This window comes from Mustela lutreola, chromosome 1 (genome assembly GCF_030435805.1).
Source record: "Mustela lutreola isolate mMusLut2 chromosome 1, mMusLut2.pri, whole genome shotgun sequence".
Classification (NCBI taxonomy): Eukaryota; Metazoa; Chordata; class Mammalia; order Carnivora; family Mustelidae; genus Mustela; species Mustela lutreola.
In genome coordinates, this window is record NC_081290.1 from 163,180,629 (window position 1) to 163,194,892 (window position 14,264).

General features: G+C 51.7%; 1 protein-coding gene across 1 annotated transcript; it reads left to right on the forward strand.

The window, feature by feature from the left end:
- Positions 1–9,427: 9,427 nt before the first annotated feature.
- Positions 9,428–13,300, forward strand: NKX2-6 (NK2 homeobox 6). Its single transcript, XM_059155568.1, has 2 exons — positions 9,428–9,803; positions 12,675–13,300. The coding sequence occupies exons 1-2, from the start codon at positions 9,521–9,523 to the stop codon at positions 13,298–13,300; spliced, it is 909 nt and encodes a 302-aa protein (XP_059011551.1). The 5' UTR covers positions 9,428–9,520.
- Positions 13,301–14,264: the final 964 nt, after the last annotated feature.

Consider the following 14,264-nt stretch of genomic DNA (forward strand, 5'->3'; position numbering starts at 1 on the left):
CTAATTAATTTATCTGGGCTGGCTCTTGCAGGCAATAGAACACTCCTGGAATAGGGTTGAGCATCCTGCAATTACTTTAAGGAAATAACAGGTTTGGGGGTTTTGTAAAGGTAACTTTTTTGTAGAAAGATTCTGCTTGGAATATTTACCGCTTTGGACACCCCACATACATACCTTCGAAGAACAGGTGGCCCTATATTCTGTCTGTGCACGTAGAAATGTTGACATCTTTCACTTTTGCAGAGAATAACAATAATGAGCAGAACATCATTTATGGATAATTAGCACGTTGTCAATCTCCTAAGTAAGGTACGACATGGAACGCTGGCCTCGGCCCCCAGAGTACTGAATGCAGGTCTATCACTGCCCCCTCACTAGACGAATGACTATAAACAATTAGGGGACCCCTCTGCATCTCAACATCCCATCCCTGGAACTGAGATAATGACATCTGCTTACTTATCTCGGAGGGACATCAGTGAGATCATGGATCCCCACGCTAAGCAAGACACCAGACACTAAAAACTGCCGAAGCGGGTCTGTCTGACCTCCAGGGTCAGTGTGCGTGAAACTCCTCTGGGCAGGCTCTGGGGACGCTACGACGCATCTGATCCCAGCCCAGGTTCGGAGGCTATCGCGAGGGCACATCGAGACGACGGGCTGCCAGTTTATGACAGAACAGCTGCGGTCTGGCGGTGCGCATCTAGACCGCCTGGGCCGCTCCCGGGCTACCCGGCTTCGCAGTACCCGGCCCCGAGCCCACAGGAGCGGCCGCCCCATCGCGCCACGGCGAACCCCGCAAGACCCGCTCGCAGGCGCGCTATTTCTTTGAGTCTGATCCCGGCAGCCCTACGCCCACCCGCACGCACATACGCGCGCGCGCGCGCACGTAGAGTTGCCAGGGCCGAGCGCGTATTTTTCCGGCGGCGGGGGGTGGGGGTGGGGCGCTGTCAGTCTGCCCGCCAAGGGGCCGCGCTGGGCGAAGCGGGCGCGCCGGCGGCGGGCGCCGGAATGTTGATTGAAACGGAGCTGGCTGCGCGGCGCTGATAAGTGTCGCCCGCCGCCCGGCCCCGCGAGGCCCGTACAGAGGAGCCCCGCCGACCCCGGCCCCAGGATTCGCCGCTTTACTCCGGACGTGTGGCCGGCGCACGGGGGCGGCTCTCGGGCCCCCGCGGTCTGATGGGAAGACTAAACTGCCTCCGCGGCGGAAAGCCGGAGACGGGGGTGGTGGGGAGACCACTGGGAGAAATGGAGAAGCTGGCTGTTTTATATATGATCAGCAAAACACAGCTCTTCGCCCTCTCCCCTCTCCACTCCACGCAGGCTCTTACCCTAACTCAGATTTTCGCGCGGGTGTTCTGGGGTTCGCGGGGAGCGTCTCTCAAAGTGCTCTCAGGCGGACCGTTAACGTGGCCCCAGGATAGCCGTTTGGGAAAAGATAGCATTCGATCCTTAGCTCACACTGTACACTCGAAATACACACTCCAACTAGATTGAAATGTAAATGAAATTGTGCAAGTACTAGAAGAAAATATGGGTGAATTCCTCTTTAATCTTGGCGCAGGGAAAGGTTATCTCACTTTGTTTCAGATCCAGACACAACAAGAAATAAATAACAAATTAAAAATGCATGACAAAAAGCACTGTAGACGAAGTCAGAAGACCGCTGGCAAACAGGAATAAAATATTTGCAGTATGTAGCACAAATACCCCAGATCCAGGACGCATAGAAAACTCTCAAAAATTGATACAATAGGGGCGCCTGCGTGGCTCAGTGGGTTAAAGCCTCTGCCTTGGGCTCAGGTCATGATCCCAGGGTCCTGGGATAGAGCCCAACAGGGAGCCTGCTTCCCTTCTTCTCTCTCTGCCTATTTGTGATCTCTGTCAAATAAATAAAATCTTTAAAAAAAAAAACACTGAGATATCATTTCTCGCCTATCAGATTGGTGAAAATTAAAAGGTATAATACATTCAGTTGTCCAGGCTGGTACTGGAGAGGTAGGCACTCTTATACACTGCTTGGGGAAGGCAAGCCTGTGCAACCATTCTGGAGAGGAATTTGACAATGCCCAAATAAAATATATATGCATTTACTTTTGACCCATAATCTACTTCTAGATATATCTCAGAAGATATACTTCTAGCAATATCAAAACGCATAGCAACAATGTCAACCATTACATCATTTGTAATGCAAACTATTGAGAAAATCTAAATATTCTCAGGAAATTGGTTGAATAAACTAAGGCTCATTCACACACAATGAACGACTGTAAAAAAGAATAAGGACGATCTCTCTGAACCAGTAGGTTCTGAAGTGTGGTCTCCAGGATATACTGTTAAGCGAAAGGAGCAAATTCTAAGAGTATCTCTAAGAGGGGATGGAAGCTGGGAGCACCCCTGGTTCTGGGGAGGAGTCTGTGCTAGGAGGGATCTTCAGGTGTGTGGCTGCAGGTGAGGCTGTGGAAAAAAGGATGCACCCGTCATCAACCAGCCTCTTAAATATGAGAGTCAGATTCACATCATAGATCTTGAGGTTGACACTATAATTAAAGTAAAAAATGTCCTCCTTCATCAGGCAGGTGAAATTAAGCTCATTAATGTCAGTCCACCAGATAAAATTGTGCTGGCAACATTGTATTATAAAAGGTCACTCGTCTTCTCCCCTGCTGGACCGGATACTCCTGGGGGATTCTGGCATGTGTGCTATGTATCTTTGTGTTTTAAGAGGTTGCAAACTGCCTTATATATAGGGTGACCATATGTTGTGGTTTGTTTGGAACAATTGTGGTTTGTGCCTGTCATCCCATCCCATGAGTGTTTCCTTCTTTTTAAAAATGTCCTTGGTGGGGCACCTGGGTGGCTCAGTGGGTTAAAGCCTCTGCCTTCAGTTCAGGTCATGATCCCAGGGTCCTAGGATCGAGCCCCGAATCTGGCTCTCTGCTCGGCAGGGCGCCTGCTTCCTCTTCTCTTTCTCTGCCTGCCTCTCTGCCTACTTGTGATCTCTCTCTCTGTCAGATAAATATATATATTTTTTAATGTCCTTGGTTTGGAGGATTGATTTTATGATTACCTTCTCTTATGTAATAGGCACTCAAAGAATATCTACTGAATCGAATAAAATGATTCAGAAAAAATTGAAGTAACAGCTTCAGTGAAATTTTTAAATGTGTAGTGAATTTTTCTCAGACACAAGGATGCTAAGAAGTCCTGAGTGAAGAAGTAGGGAGAAACATAAGAAAAGACGATTACCAAACAACGGCACCCGTCTTAGCACGTGTGCTCTAAGGGAAAAAGCTCCCTGCTGAAAATGAGATATGGGTGGCCCCAAACAGATCTCTTAACCTTTCTTTGTCTTGGCTTTCTCTTTTGCAACCTGGGAATAGTAACTGCTTTACACACCTCTCAGAATTATTTTGAGAATAATCTGAGTTATTTTTCAAATCTTCATTCTACTCAGGGGGAATCCGCGTGTGCGCAAGGAGAGAAGAGGTAAAGGGCAATCGCTCTGTGTTTGTGATGCGGCCGTGCGGTAAAAAGACCCAGGATCTCCCTCCAGAGAAATCTGCATCCTGCCCAGCTATCTGAGAGCTGTGTGGTTTGGCACCATAGGTAACCTCTGTGTTCTTTATCTTGTAAAATAGAGACTACTAAGTTAAAAGAAAAAATGAGAAACCGTCAGTTTTTTTTTTTTAATGAGAAAATTTAGGGGTTCCTGGGTGGCTCGGTGGGTTAAGCCTCTGCATTCAGCTCTGGTCGCGGTCTCAGGGTCCTGGCATCAGGGCCAGCCTCGGGCTCTCTACTCAGCAGGGAGCCTGCTTCCCCTCCCTCTGCCTGCCTCTCTGCCTACTTGTGATCTCTCTCTGTATCAAATAAATAAATAAAATATTTTTAAAAATAATAATAAAAATGAGAAAATTCAATGAGTTGTTTTGAAAGGATTTGCCTTAAGACCATAGTTATGCAATCTGTTGTGTGTGGGGGGGAAGGCTATGAAGATCTGTGCCAACAGTCAGGAATAGTGTGAGACTCTCAGTGTCATGGGAATATGGTAGACGTGGAACAGCTTATTTTGAGCAAAGGAAAGATAGGTAGAAAGGGAACAGACACTGATGTTACAACAAAGACATCCTGTGTATAAAGCAACAGCCACCCACGGGGAGCAATTAGAAGCATAATATCAATACAAAAATCTTAGAAATACTTGTATCTGATCATCTATGGGGAGGGAAGCACAAAAAAGAATATAGTGATGAGATTGCGAGTGTGTAGGAACCGGGAAGGATGGGGAGTGGTCATGAGAATAAGACTAGAAAGGGTAAAGGTGAAGTGGTCACATCCTGGAATACACATTTTTGTATAACTTTGGCTTTTAGAATTATGTTAATGTTTCACATATTCAAAAAGTTAAAAAGTATTATAATATTTATTTTTTAAAAGATTTTATTTATATATTTGACAGAGATCACAAGTAGGCAGAGAGGCAGGCAGAGAGAGAGGAGGAAGCAGGTTCCCCGCTGAGCAGAGAGCCTGATGCGGGGCTCAATTCCAGGACGCTGGGATTGAGGGTCCAGGACCCAGAAGGCAGAGGCTTTAACCCATTCAGCCACCCAGGTGCCCCGTGGTATTATAATATTTTAAAATGCATCCCAGCGAAAGAGACCATGGCAAAGCAGAAATTGCAACTGTGGGCAACTCAGTTTCCCCAGCCCTGGGTGGGCCTGATACCTCTGGACCAGTCCCCAGAGTATGCTAGAGACTATCTCCTGCAAACAGGGCAGATTTCTTTATCCAACAAATGTTTATTGAAGACCTATAAAGTACACAGTTACTAGCCTAAGACCTGGAGGAACACTGCAGAACAGACCCAGACCAGAGCCCGAGTCTAGTCTAGTGGAGTCTAGTGGGGATCTAGCTACCTGTGAAAAACCTCAGTTGATTTCCTGCAGGCCTTCAAGGCCCCCAGCACCTGGGGGAGTTGCCTGTTGTGTATAGGATTTTAAAGAAGGAATCCCTTCATTGTAGGAAGATCTGAAAGAAACTGGTGGTGGAGGGTGGGGTGGGGGGACTCTTTAACTGCGGATGGAAAGAGGTTCAATGTACATTACACACAAATTTTTTATGATTGTGCTCAGGATCACGCTGCATGGAAATAATTTAAAAGTCTGGCTCCTGTGCAAGACTTGGAAGAGAGAAAAGGGCTGAGGCTTGTCATTTCCTAAGTATGTTCACAGCTTGGACTGAGCTGGCCCAGTGTAAGCGCTTCACACGTTTATGGACCTAGTTTGGTTTGCAAGCATTTTATTTATTGTGTGACCTAAGTGTACTAAGGCAGATCCACTCACACCCCTGGCATGGCTGGCTCCATCTCAATTTATTTTATTTAAGATTTTACTTATTTATTTTACAGAGAGAGAACAAGCAGAGGGAGTAGCAGTGGGAGGGGAAGAGCAGGCTTTCTGCTGAGCAGGGAGCCCAACTTGGGGCTCCACCCTAGGACCCCCACCCCATCATGACCAAGCCAAATGCAGACCCTCAATGGAGTGAGCCACCCAGGTTCCCCTCCATCTCATTTCAAGAATAGAGATGAGGTGAGGTGCCCCGGTGGCTCAGCCGGTTAAGCATCAGACACTTGATTTTAGCTCAGGTCTTAATCTTAGGATCTTGAGTTCAAGCCCCTACTCCCGGTCCCAGGGAGGCACGGAGCCTATTTAAAACAAACAGGGGCGCCTGGGTGGCTCTGTGGGTTAAAGCCTCTGCCTTCGGCTCAGGTCATGATCCCAGGATCCTGGAATCCAGCCCCGCATCTGGCTCTCTGCTCAGTGGGGAGCCTGCTTCCTCCTCTCTCTCTGCCTGCCTCTCTGCCTACTCGTGATCTGTCTGTCAAATAAATAAATAAAATCTTTAAGAAAAAATAAAATAAAACAAATAAAAGAAAAAAGAATAGAGATGACGACTTCTCTGCCCTTGAGCTAGGAATGGGACACATACACACACACACACACACACACACACACACACACACACACACACCCCAGCGCACTGTCAGGGGCTGTGCCGGGCCCTGCCTAAGAGGCTGGGAACTCCCCACCTTTTCTGCTCTTGATGCCAGACCTAGCTACTCCTTGCCCCTCCCGGATGACCCCGCTTTGGCCTGTGGCCAGATCGCTCGCGCTCCCCTTTCGCTGCGGGGCAGTGGTTATTGGGGCTGCAAAGGACCGAGCAGGTAAGATGAACGTTACGAGTTCCACTCTCCCGAGGGGGCGCTCCCAGTGCGCTGTAGCGGTAGAGGAGGAGAAGGGGTGACGCCGAGGCCCGGGCTGTTTACCGCAGCGTCCCGGTCCGGGGGCCGGGGGCGTGGAATGTCCTGGAGGTGACTTGGGGAGAGCGAGACCCGGGCGAGCCGAGAGCAAGAAAAGCTGAGAGCAGTACGTTTGCTCCGTCCGGGCTGCGCGGCGAAGACAGGCGAGGACAGGCGAGGCAGAAGGACAGCCTCTCTCCCCACCGTCCCCACCGCCGTTGTCACACCTCAGTCCAGGTTTGCTTTGGGTGGGAGGGAGCCTGAGCCCAAGCCGCCCTTTCCCTAAGGCAGACTCGAGTCTGCACGAACTGCCAGGGGTCAGAAAGACTGTTTGTGCCCCAGATCTCTAACAAACCAGGAAAGGAGAAAAAAGCTGGAACCCGAAAGCAGCATTTGAACTCAGGACTCAGGGCTTTTGATGCCAGGACCCTCTCAAGGTGTCCTCCCCACCCTCCCCCCCCCCAACGTCCTAGAGCTGATAGTCCACCTTCCACCCTAGAATAACGTGCTGGCTGGTGGTCTATGCTTGATGTCTTTATCCCAGGTCTCCCCCAGCCCTAGCTTGCGAGGACACCACTGAGCAAAGTTGCTGCAGCCGAGCGGTCGGTGAAATGTTGTGAACATGAAAATGTTCTAAATTCACCCACTTTCGAGTGTCTGGGAAGTCCTAGTAAACAGCTGCAGAGAGGAGGATGTGATCATACTATTTTTCTAGGAAGTCGTGGGATATGTTTCATGAGCATTAAAACATTTGATTCATTAATATTTGTTCTAGGTATTTATCCTGAGGAGATCATCCAAAGCGTTGACAAAGTTGAAGGCACGAAGTCCTTCTCTGAAGCTTTATTGAATTACAGAAAAACAATAGGTACAGTCTAAAACTATAAGCACAGTCTATTTTGAATTGTCCGTAACATGGACTATTATATTGTAATTTTAAAACATATTCATAAAAAACTCTTTAATGAAGTCCTGGACACACTTATGATGTAAATTTAAAATATACAAATTCGCATATAGCCTATGCAAAGATATAGAAAGAAGGAAGTAGGTCACCTCTGGATGACTCTTGTTTTCTTTTCGACTTTTCTTATTTTTCCCCCCAAAAGGTGAATAATAACTTTTATAATCAGAAAAAAAATTAAAGAAACGTATGTGTTATCACAAGATTTCAAGGTCTCTGGGAGATAAAGCCCTATCTCCTTCAGACAAAAAGTTGGGGGGGTGTACTGTTTCCGCAAAACCAGATTCCTGGTGCACCCTGCTGTTGGAGAGCTGGGCCACCTCAGAGCAGCTTAACCTCTCTGATGGTGACTCCTCACTGAAGAAGACAAGAAGGAAGAAAGGAAGAAGGGGAGGAAGGAGAAACTGGGAACACTTGGGGTATAGCTTTGATGTAAAGACTAAATGAAATGATGTATAAGAAATCATTAGTTGGTTGTGCTGCAGTTTTGTGAGAAATTTTGTGCCCATAGCCTAGGGAGATGAGTTGGACTCATCTGGATTTTCAGGTAGTAATAAAGCCCAGACCATTCTTGTAATATTGAATTCTCTCAAGATCTATTTAAGAAATAGTTGGTCTGAAATCCCAAAGAGGAACTCTAGTGAGATCTCATTTTGATTAAAAGATATTTTTAAACTCCTTAGAGTCTGTGCTAAGACTGCTGACCTCAAATCATGTTTTCTTAATTGAACCAAGGTAGCATGAGCAATAGCAGTGGACGGCCATTGATGGTCTCATACACATTATCTCCGTTCTCACAATCATCCTATGATGGGCTTATTCTTATCTCCATTTTAAAATTAAACCTAAGTTGACAGAGGTAAACTTTGGCAGAATCCCACGGTTGATGTGTTCCAGAGCAAGGGCTAGACATTTTGACTCCACCCCTACATTCATAGCCACTGTACACAGTTTCTCCCTCTCTCTCTCTCTTTTTAAAGATTTTATTTATTTATTTGACAGAGAGAGAGAGAGCCAGAGCACAAGCAGGGGAGCAGGGAGATGAAAAAGGGAGAGGGAAGGAGAAGCAGGCTCCCTGCTGAGCAGGGAGCCCCAAGCCAGCTGGACCCTAGGACCTGAGATCACATTTGGAGCCAAAGGCTGATGCTTAGCCCACTGACCCACCAAGGCGCCCCCACAGTCTCTCTTCACTGGGTGCCAGCCTTGTGAGAGGAGGTTTTCTGAAGATCTAATGCTGGTCAAAACTTCCCACCCCTTGGGGGTGGGGGAAAGGGGACACGAGGACACACCATGTTCATTGAAAACAATCAACGTTAGGGAGAATAAAGAGGGAGAGAAGGAACTGGGGGACAAGAAGGGCAAGGTGAGTCCCTATCTGGCACCTTCCAGAGGGCTGGGGTTATTACCTTTCCACATCCGCCTGTGGAGCTGGCAAAGAGGCGCCCCCCACCTAGTATAGCTTCCTAGCCCTTTCTTCACCCCCCAAGCTGAGAAGCTCCTCCTATGAAATGGCTGATCTGGAATCCCCAGACCCAGATTCTGCTCTAAGTGAGACGTTTCCCGCTCATGGACAGGTGAAGACATGGACGGGTGAAGACTAGCTTGTCCGCCACCCAGCCTCGGCAGCCTGGATCCGGTTCCCCGCCGAATGGCCCCCACCCTGCGCCCACTAAGACTCCAGCGTGTTCCTTCAATCCCACGGGTGCCCAGCTGTCTCCACCTCAGTTTTCCTCGGTGGAAGATTGGAGAATTGAGTTAACGCTGGGCCCGATGGGTAGGCTGGGTTGTAGAGCAAGAGTTCCACCCCCCCCAAGCCCTTATGTCCTCTAGGAGAACCCCCTTGGACAGGGGATTGATCTTGGCGGCTCCAGCCTGAACCGTGTTCACCTGGAGAACGGCAGCGCTCAGCACTCTCTCCCGTTTCCCCTGCTTTTGAGAGCCGTCAACACAAACCAAATCTTTCAGAGGGTGGCTGGGGGTTGGAGTGGAATTAGTAGGGCGAGGGAAGAAAGCTCCTGGGGGAGGAAGGTGCGGGTTTGCACGTGGTTTCTGCCGGGACCAATGAGAGCGATCTTGTCACTTGGCCTCGGTCACCCCGTCGGCAGGGATGGCCCAGAGAAAGGCGCAGTGCTGGATACTGGGCCTCTGTCCCAGACCTCGGGTCTGCAGTGCCTGCAGCGCCAAGACGGGGCGCTCCGGGTGCTGGGCTCCTGGGGGACCGGGGCCACCCCATCCCCGCCTCCTCCGCCTTTGGAATGCTGCTGAACCCTGTCACCTCCACCCCCTTCTCGGTCAATGACATCCTCAGGCTGGAGCGAGAGCAGATTGATTCCGAGTCCGTGCAACTCCGGGGGACACAGAAGATCCCTGAAAGCTTTCAGTGTCTGCGATTTGTTCCAGAACCGCGAAAGGCAGAGGTTCCCAGCACCTGCAGGGCCGGCTGCGGCGACAGCGGCAGAAGACAGGACGAGTTGGGGTCTCCTGGTGGTCCCTGTGAGACAGTCACGGACATGGACGCGGAACGGGTCGGGGAGCCAGGTGAGTACGTGTGCTCAGGTCTTGGCTCCTACCAGGAGATCATGGCTTTGGGGGCATCATCACTACCAGCTGACGCGTGCGGGTGACACGTGCGGGCATCTCTGGGTCTTTCCTGCTCCAAAGGCCTAGCCCCATTTTCTCTTATTAGAGGATTCCAAATGGCAGATCTCTCAGCCCCCTCTTCCCATCTCCTCCAGACACCCAGTGTGCTTCCCGCATCCCTAACAAAATAAGTCCCGCATCTTAGGCGTTCATAATTTCCACAGCCTGTCCTCTGATTCCCAAAAACACATCATGCCCTCTCGCAGCCAGCCACACTACCCAGAAACTCCAGCTCCTCTTTCTTACAGTGAAGCCCTCTGCAGTATCTTAGCTGTGCTCCACCACCACCAGACTTCCCTGCCAACGTCCGCGTCTCTCTACCCTAAAGCATCTGCCAGAAGTGTAGCAATCACATTAGCCGACCGCCGGGGAGTGGAAACTCGGCTGGCTCTGGGGTCAATCGCAGCCCTTTCTTGGGGCTTGCTAAGTGGCCTGGCCAGCTCAGTCAATCCTCCGCCTGGACTCCTGGTCCGGACAATGAGAGTGGCGACCAGATCAGTTAGCATCTGAGTCCCTAGGCCTGGACGGCCAACCCTCCGTACCTGGGAGCATAGAAGGGGAGCTCCGGTTTCACTGCTCTGGGAAAGGACTCTGGAGAGTCTGGGCGCCCGCTCTCCGAAAGCACAACCCCGGGGGCATGGACAGCGAGCTCCCAGCCCCTGTGTCCATCCACAGGAAGGGAAGGAGCAGTCAGTGAGTTGTCTTGTCTTGTGTCCTGCGACCCAGGAAACTTCCGCAGAGGAGTCTCAACATTCGGAGGGATGAAAAAGCCACTCTACCTCTGGACAAAACTTTGCACCTCGGTCTACAGTTTCCTGGTGCCCGTCGGGGAGCCCCAGGGAGGCCTCGAAGATCAGCCTTCCCCTGCCCGGCTGTGCCACCGCCCACCCATTCAAGGCGCAACGAATAAGGAAAGGGGTTAGTTTGCAGTTGTTCCTCGACTAGTAGTCTCCTTATTCATCAACTGCAGGAGCCTGGAGAACATTGGACTTTGCTGCGTTTGCAGAGAAGTCTGGGGGTGTTCTGCCATGGACTGTAAACACTAATGCCTTCGGAGATGCTCAACCACCTCCGCATTCACTCTGGCCTTGCTGAGAAAGGGTCACAGTCCTGCTGTCACCTAGCAGCTGAAGGCTCACACAGCACCTTCCTCTTCTGGCAAACTTTGAGCAGCATCTCTTAAGCGGCTGCCCGCCCTGGACACCCAGAAGGGACCCACATCCAGCCCCAGGAACCAAGCCCAGGGCCACCGCAATGATCGAACCTTCCTGGTAAGCAATCCACTCATCTGTTCCCAGCGAAACCATCTTGCTTTCAAGGACACAGGGCGAGAGGGCCTCCAGACAGTGACCAAGAGCGTGCCCCGCAGCCCTATGGCCTGCCTGGCCAGCGACTCTCAAGTGGGGTCCTGCTAGTTCCAAAGAGTTGCTGAAGGTCAGCTGTAACTTTTCCATTTGTTAAGAATAAAACCGTAGTGCGTATTTTTCTTCTTTAAAGGACGAGATGGCCTCAGTTTCTCTGAGCACTGGCTTGTCTGAAGAAAGTTTTCATTTCCTCAAACTTCAAATACCAAAGAGTCCCATCTCCTGCTCATAGGAAATTGTGCCACTGGGGTTGGGGATTTGAAGTCGGGTTCCAACCCGCACCTTCTCTAATTAGGTGCGTCGCCTGGCCATGAACTTACAGCCACTCCACGTTCCTGGTTTCTCCTGGCATGCCTTCCCATGAAAACTCAGCGTTTCCTCTCTACCCACCCTTGGGTTAAAACACAGCTTAGCCAAGACAGAAGAGAGGTGGGAAGAAGGCAAGGAAAGGCTGTATTTCAGTGGGCCTCAGACACAGCCACGGCGGGGTGACTGGGTAGGACACCACCCCAGGGAAGAGGAAGTCAGAGCGAAACCTGCTTACCAAAGACAACCCAAAGGAGAAAGAGGCCGCTTTTTAAAAAGCGAAATGTAGATCTAAACTTTGTATATGCCTCCAAGGGACACTCGGTTTCCGAGCCAAGAATTAGGAGTCAGAAAAATATTTCGTTCACCTTTATTTTATTTTGCTAATTTACAGAGCATAACATCCAAGAAAAATGGGACGGGTCCCTGGTGCCGGTGCACTTGACAACCAAAAAGACAAGGGTGTGTGCAAAGGTGCGGTGAAGGTGGAAGATACTCAGGACACCCACCCCTGAGCTTGGATGGGACACCCGGTGATGGGTGGGGGACCACCACAGATAACCAGGCAGACAAGAACCCACGGGCAAGCGCGTCGCCAAGTTTCAGCGCTTTCTCTTTCTCTCTATCTCGATCTCTCCCCCTTTCTACACCCCTTCTTTCCACCAAGGGCAGTCCAAAGTCAATTTCCATCTAATAGTCCCCCACATTTGCACTCGGTCCTTGCGGCAAAAGCTCTCCCAAACTCGACCACACTTTAGAATCGAATTACAGCGAATCACCCCCACCCCACCTATACACATACATTCTAAGAAGAAAATGGAGTTGTCTTAGATCAGCTACCTTTTGGGAAAGGGCCGCACACCGAAGACCCTAGAATGTCAAAATTTAAGTATGTGCCTACAGGGACAATCGTCACAGGGCTTGGGGGAAAGGAACATACAGACCCTCCTGGGACGGGAGGGGGGTGTTAGCAAAGGGGACCGAAGGGGACGCGACGTGAAGGCTACCAGGGGAGAGGGTAGCCCCCGAAAAACAACCCAACACTTGCTCAGGTAAGCCTGAGGCTGGGCGCTGACGCTATTCCTTCCTGTGCTTTTAGAGCCGGGCCTCAGCGCAGCCCCGCCCCTCCACAGCGGGACCAGGGGTCCGGAGCGCTGCGTTGGCGACGTTGGCATCGGCGCGCGCGGGAACAGCATGGAGCAGCCCAAGGCGCGGCAGCGGCGGAAGCCGCGCGTGCTTTTTTCGCAGGCGCAGGTTCTGGCGCTGGAGCGGCGCTTCAAGCAGCAGCGGTACCTGTCCGCGCCCGAGCGCGAGCACCTGGCCGGCGCGCTGCAGCTCACGCCGACGCAGGTCAAGATCTGGTTCCAGAACCGGCGCTACAAGTGCAAGAGACAGCGCCAGGACAAGTCCCTAGAACTGGCGGGCCACCCCTTAGCGCCGCGCCGAGTGGCGGTGCCCGTGCTTGTGCGGGATGGCAAGCCCTGCCTGGGTCCCGGCGCACCGGCCTTTTCCGGCCCTTACAGCGCGGCCGCGGCGCCCTATTCCTGTTACGGCGGCTACGCGGGCTCTCCTTTCGGGGCCGGCTACGGTGGTGGCTACGCGGGTGCGTCCCCGGGTCCCGTGGCGCCCGCACCTCTGGCCCGCGCCGGCTTCGCTGTGGGTGGCCCCAGCGCCAGCCCGCAGAGCCCTCTGCCCGCCCCGCTGCAGGGTGTCAGGGCCTGGTGAGGCGCCTGGGCTCCGTCCGCCCACCGTGTCCTGGGGCTCCGTCCCCCCAGTCTCTCCGCATACCGGCTTCGGCCTGGATGAGCGACGGCGGAGGGAATAGGCGACCCGATGGTACTTCTCCCTGAGCTATCCCTGAACTTCGAATTGCCCCCAACAGGCCATCCCGCTGAGGCACTGGGGACATTTCTCTCTCCTGGACCTAAAGTGCGCGGGGCAGCAGTGGGAGGAAGGAAAGTCTGTAGGATGGTTGGCAGTTTCCGGTATCGGAGCAATAGCGAGGCTGGTGACTCTTTAATTTGTGTGCGGCAGCCCGGGGGCCTGGCCCGGAGGAGGGGGGCTGTGAGTGGGCTGGGGTGCCCTAGAGGCCCACGATCCTCCATTAGAGGCTAGAGTTTGGGGAATGAATGTAAAAAGTAGCGGAGTGAAGTGTGGGAACTCGAGTGAGGAGCGGGAGTCGGGGGTTGGGGAGAGGATCCAGGAGGTCTGGGACAGAGACTATTGTGTGAGCCAAGCCCTCCTGGGAGAGTAAACCGCCCCTCCCTCTTCGTCTCCCCCTTTCCCCCCTTCCTCCCCTTTCCTCTCCCCCCCCCCCCCCGCATTCCCCCTCCCCCCACCCCCACTCCCCGGGGGCGCCGGGCTGCTCCCCGAGGACTCCGCCTTCATTCTCGGGGACGCGGTTGCTCTCTGGGAAGGTATACTGTACATTCTGGTTCTCCCCTTCAAGGTCACTGCATTTTATCCCGTGTACACACCTCAGCACCTTGAGTAAATATCCTACATATATTTGTGTGTGTCCATGTGTGTAGGCCACTATAATTTCTCCACCTCTACTTACCTCCTACGCCACCGCGAATTAAAATAAAAAATGAAGCCCAGAAGTTCTGACTCGTCGGGATATATCCGAGTCCCCGGGGAAATGAAATGGCTGCAGCCCTGGAGATCCGCTAGCTGATTTCTTCTCTCA

Bases quoted from the DNA above. Each gene is read 5' to 3' on its own strand.
- NKX2-6 (XM_059155568.1), top strand. From the start codon at position 9,521: ATGCTGCTGAACCCTGTCACCTCCACCCCCTTCTCGGTCAATGACATC. The intron at 9,804-12,674 runs GTGAGTACGTGT...CTGTGCTTTTAG, and splicing joins GGAACGGGTCGGGGAGCCAG to AGCCGGGCCTCAGCGCAGCC.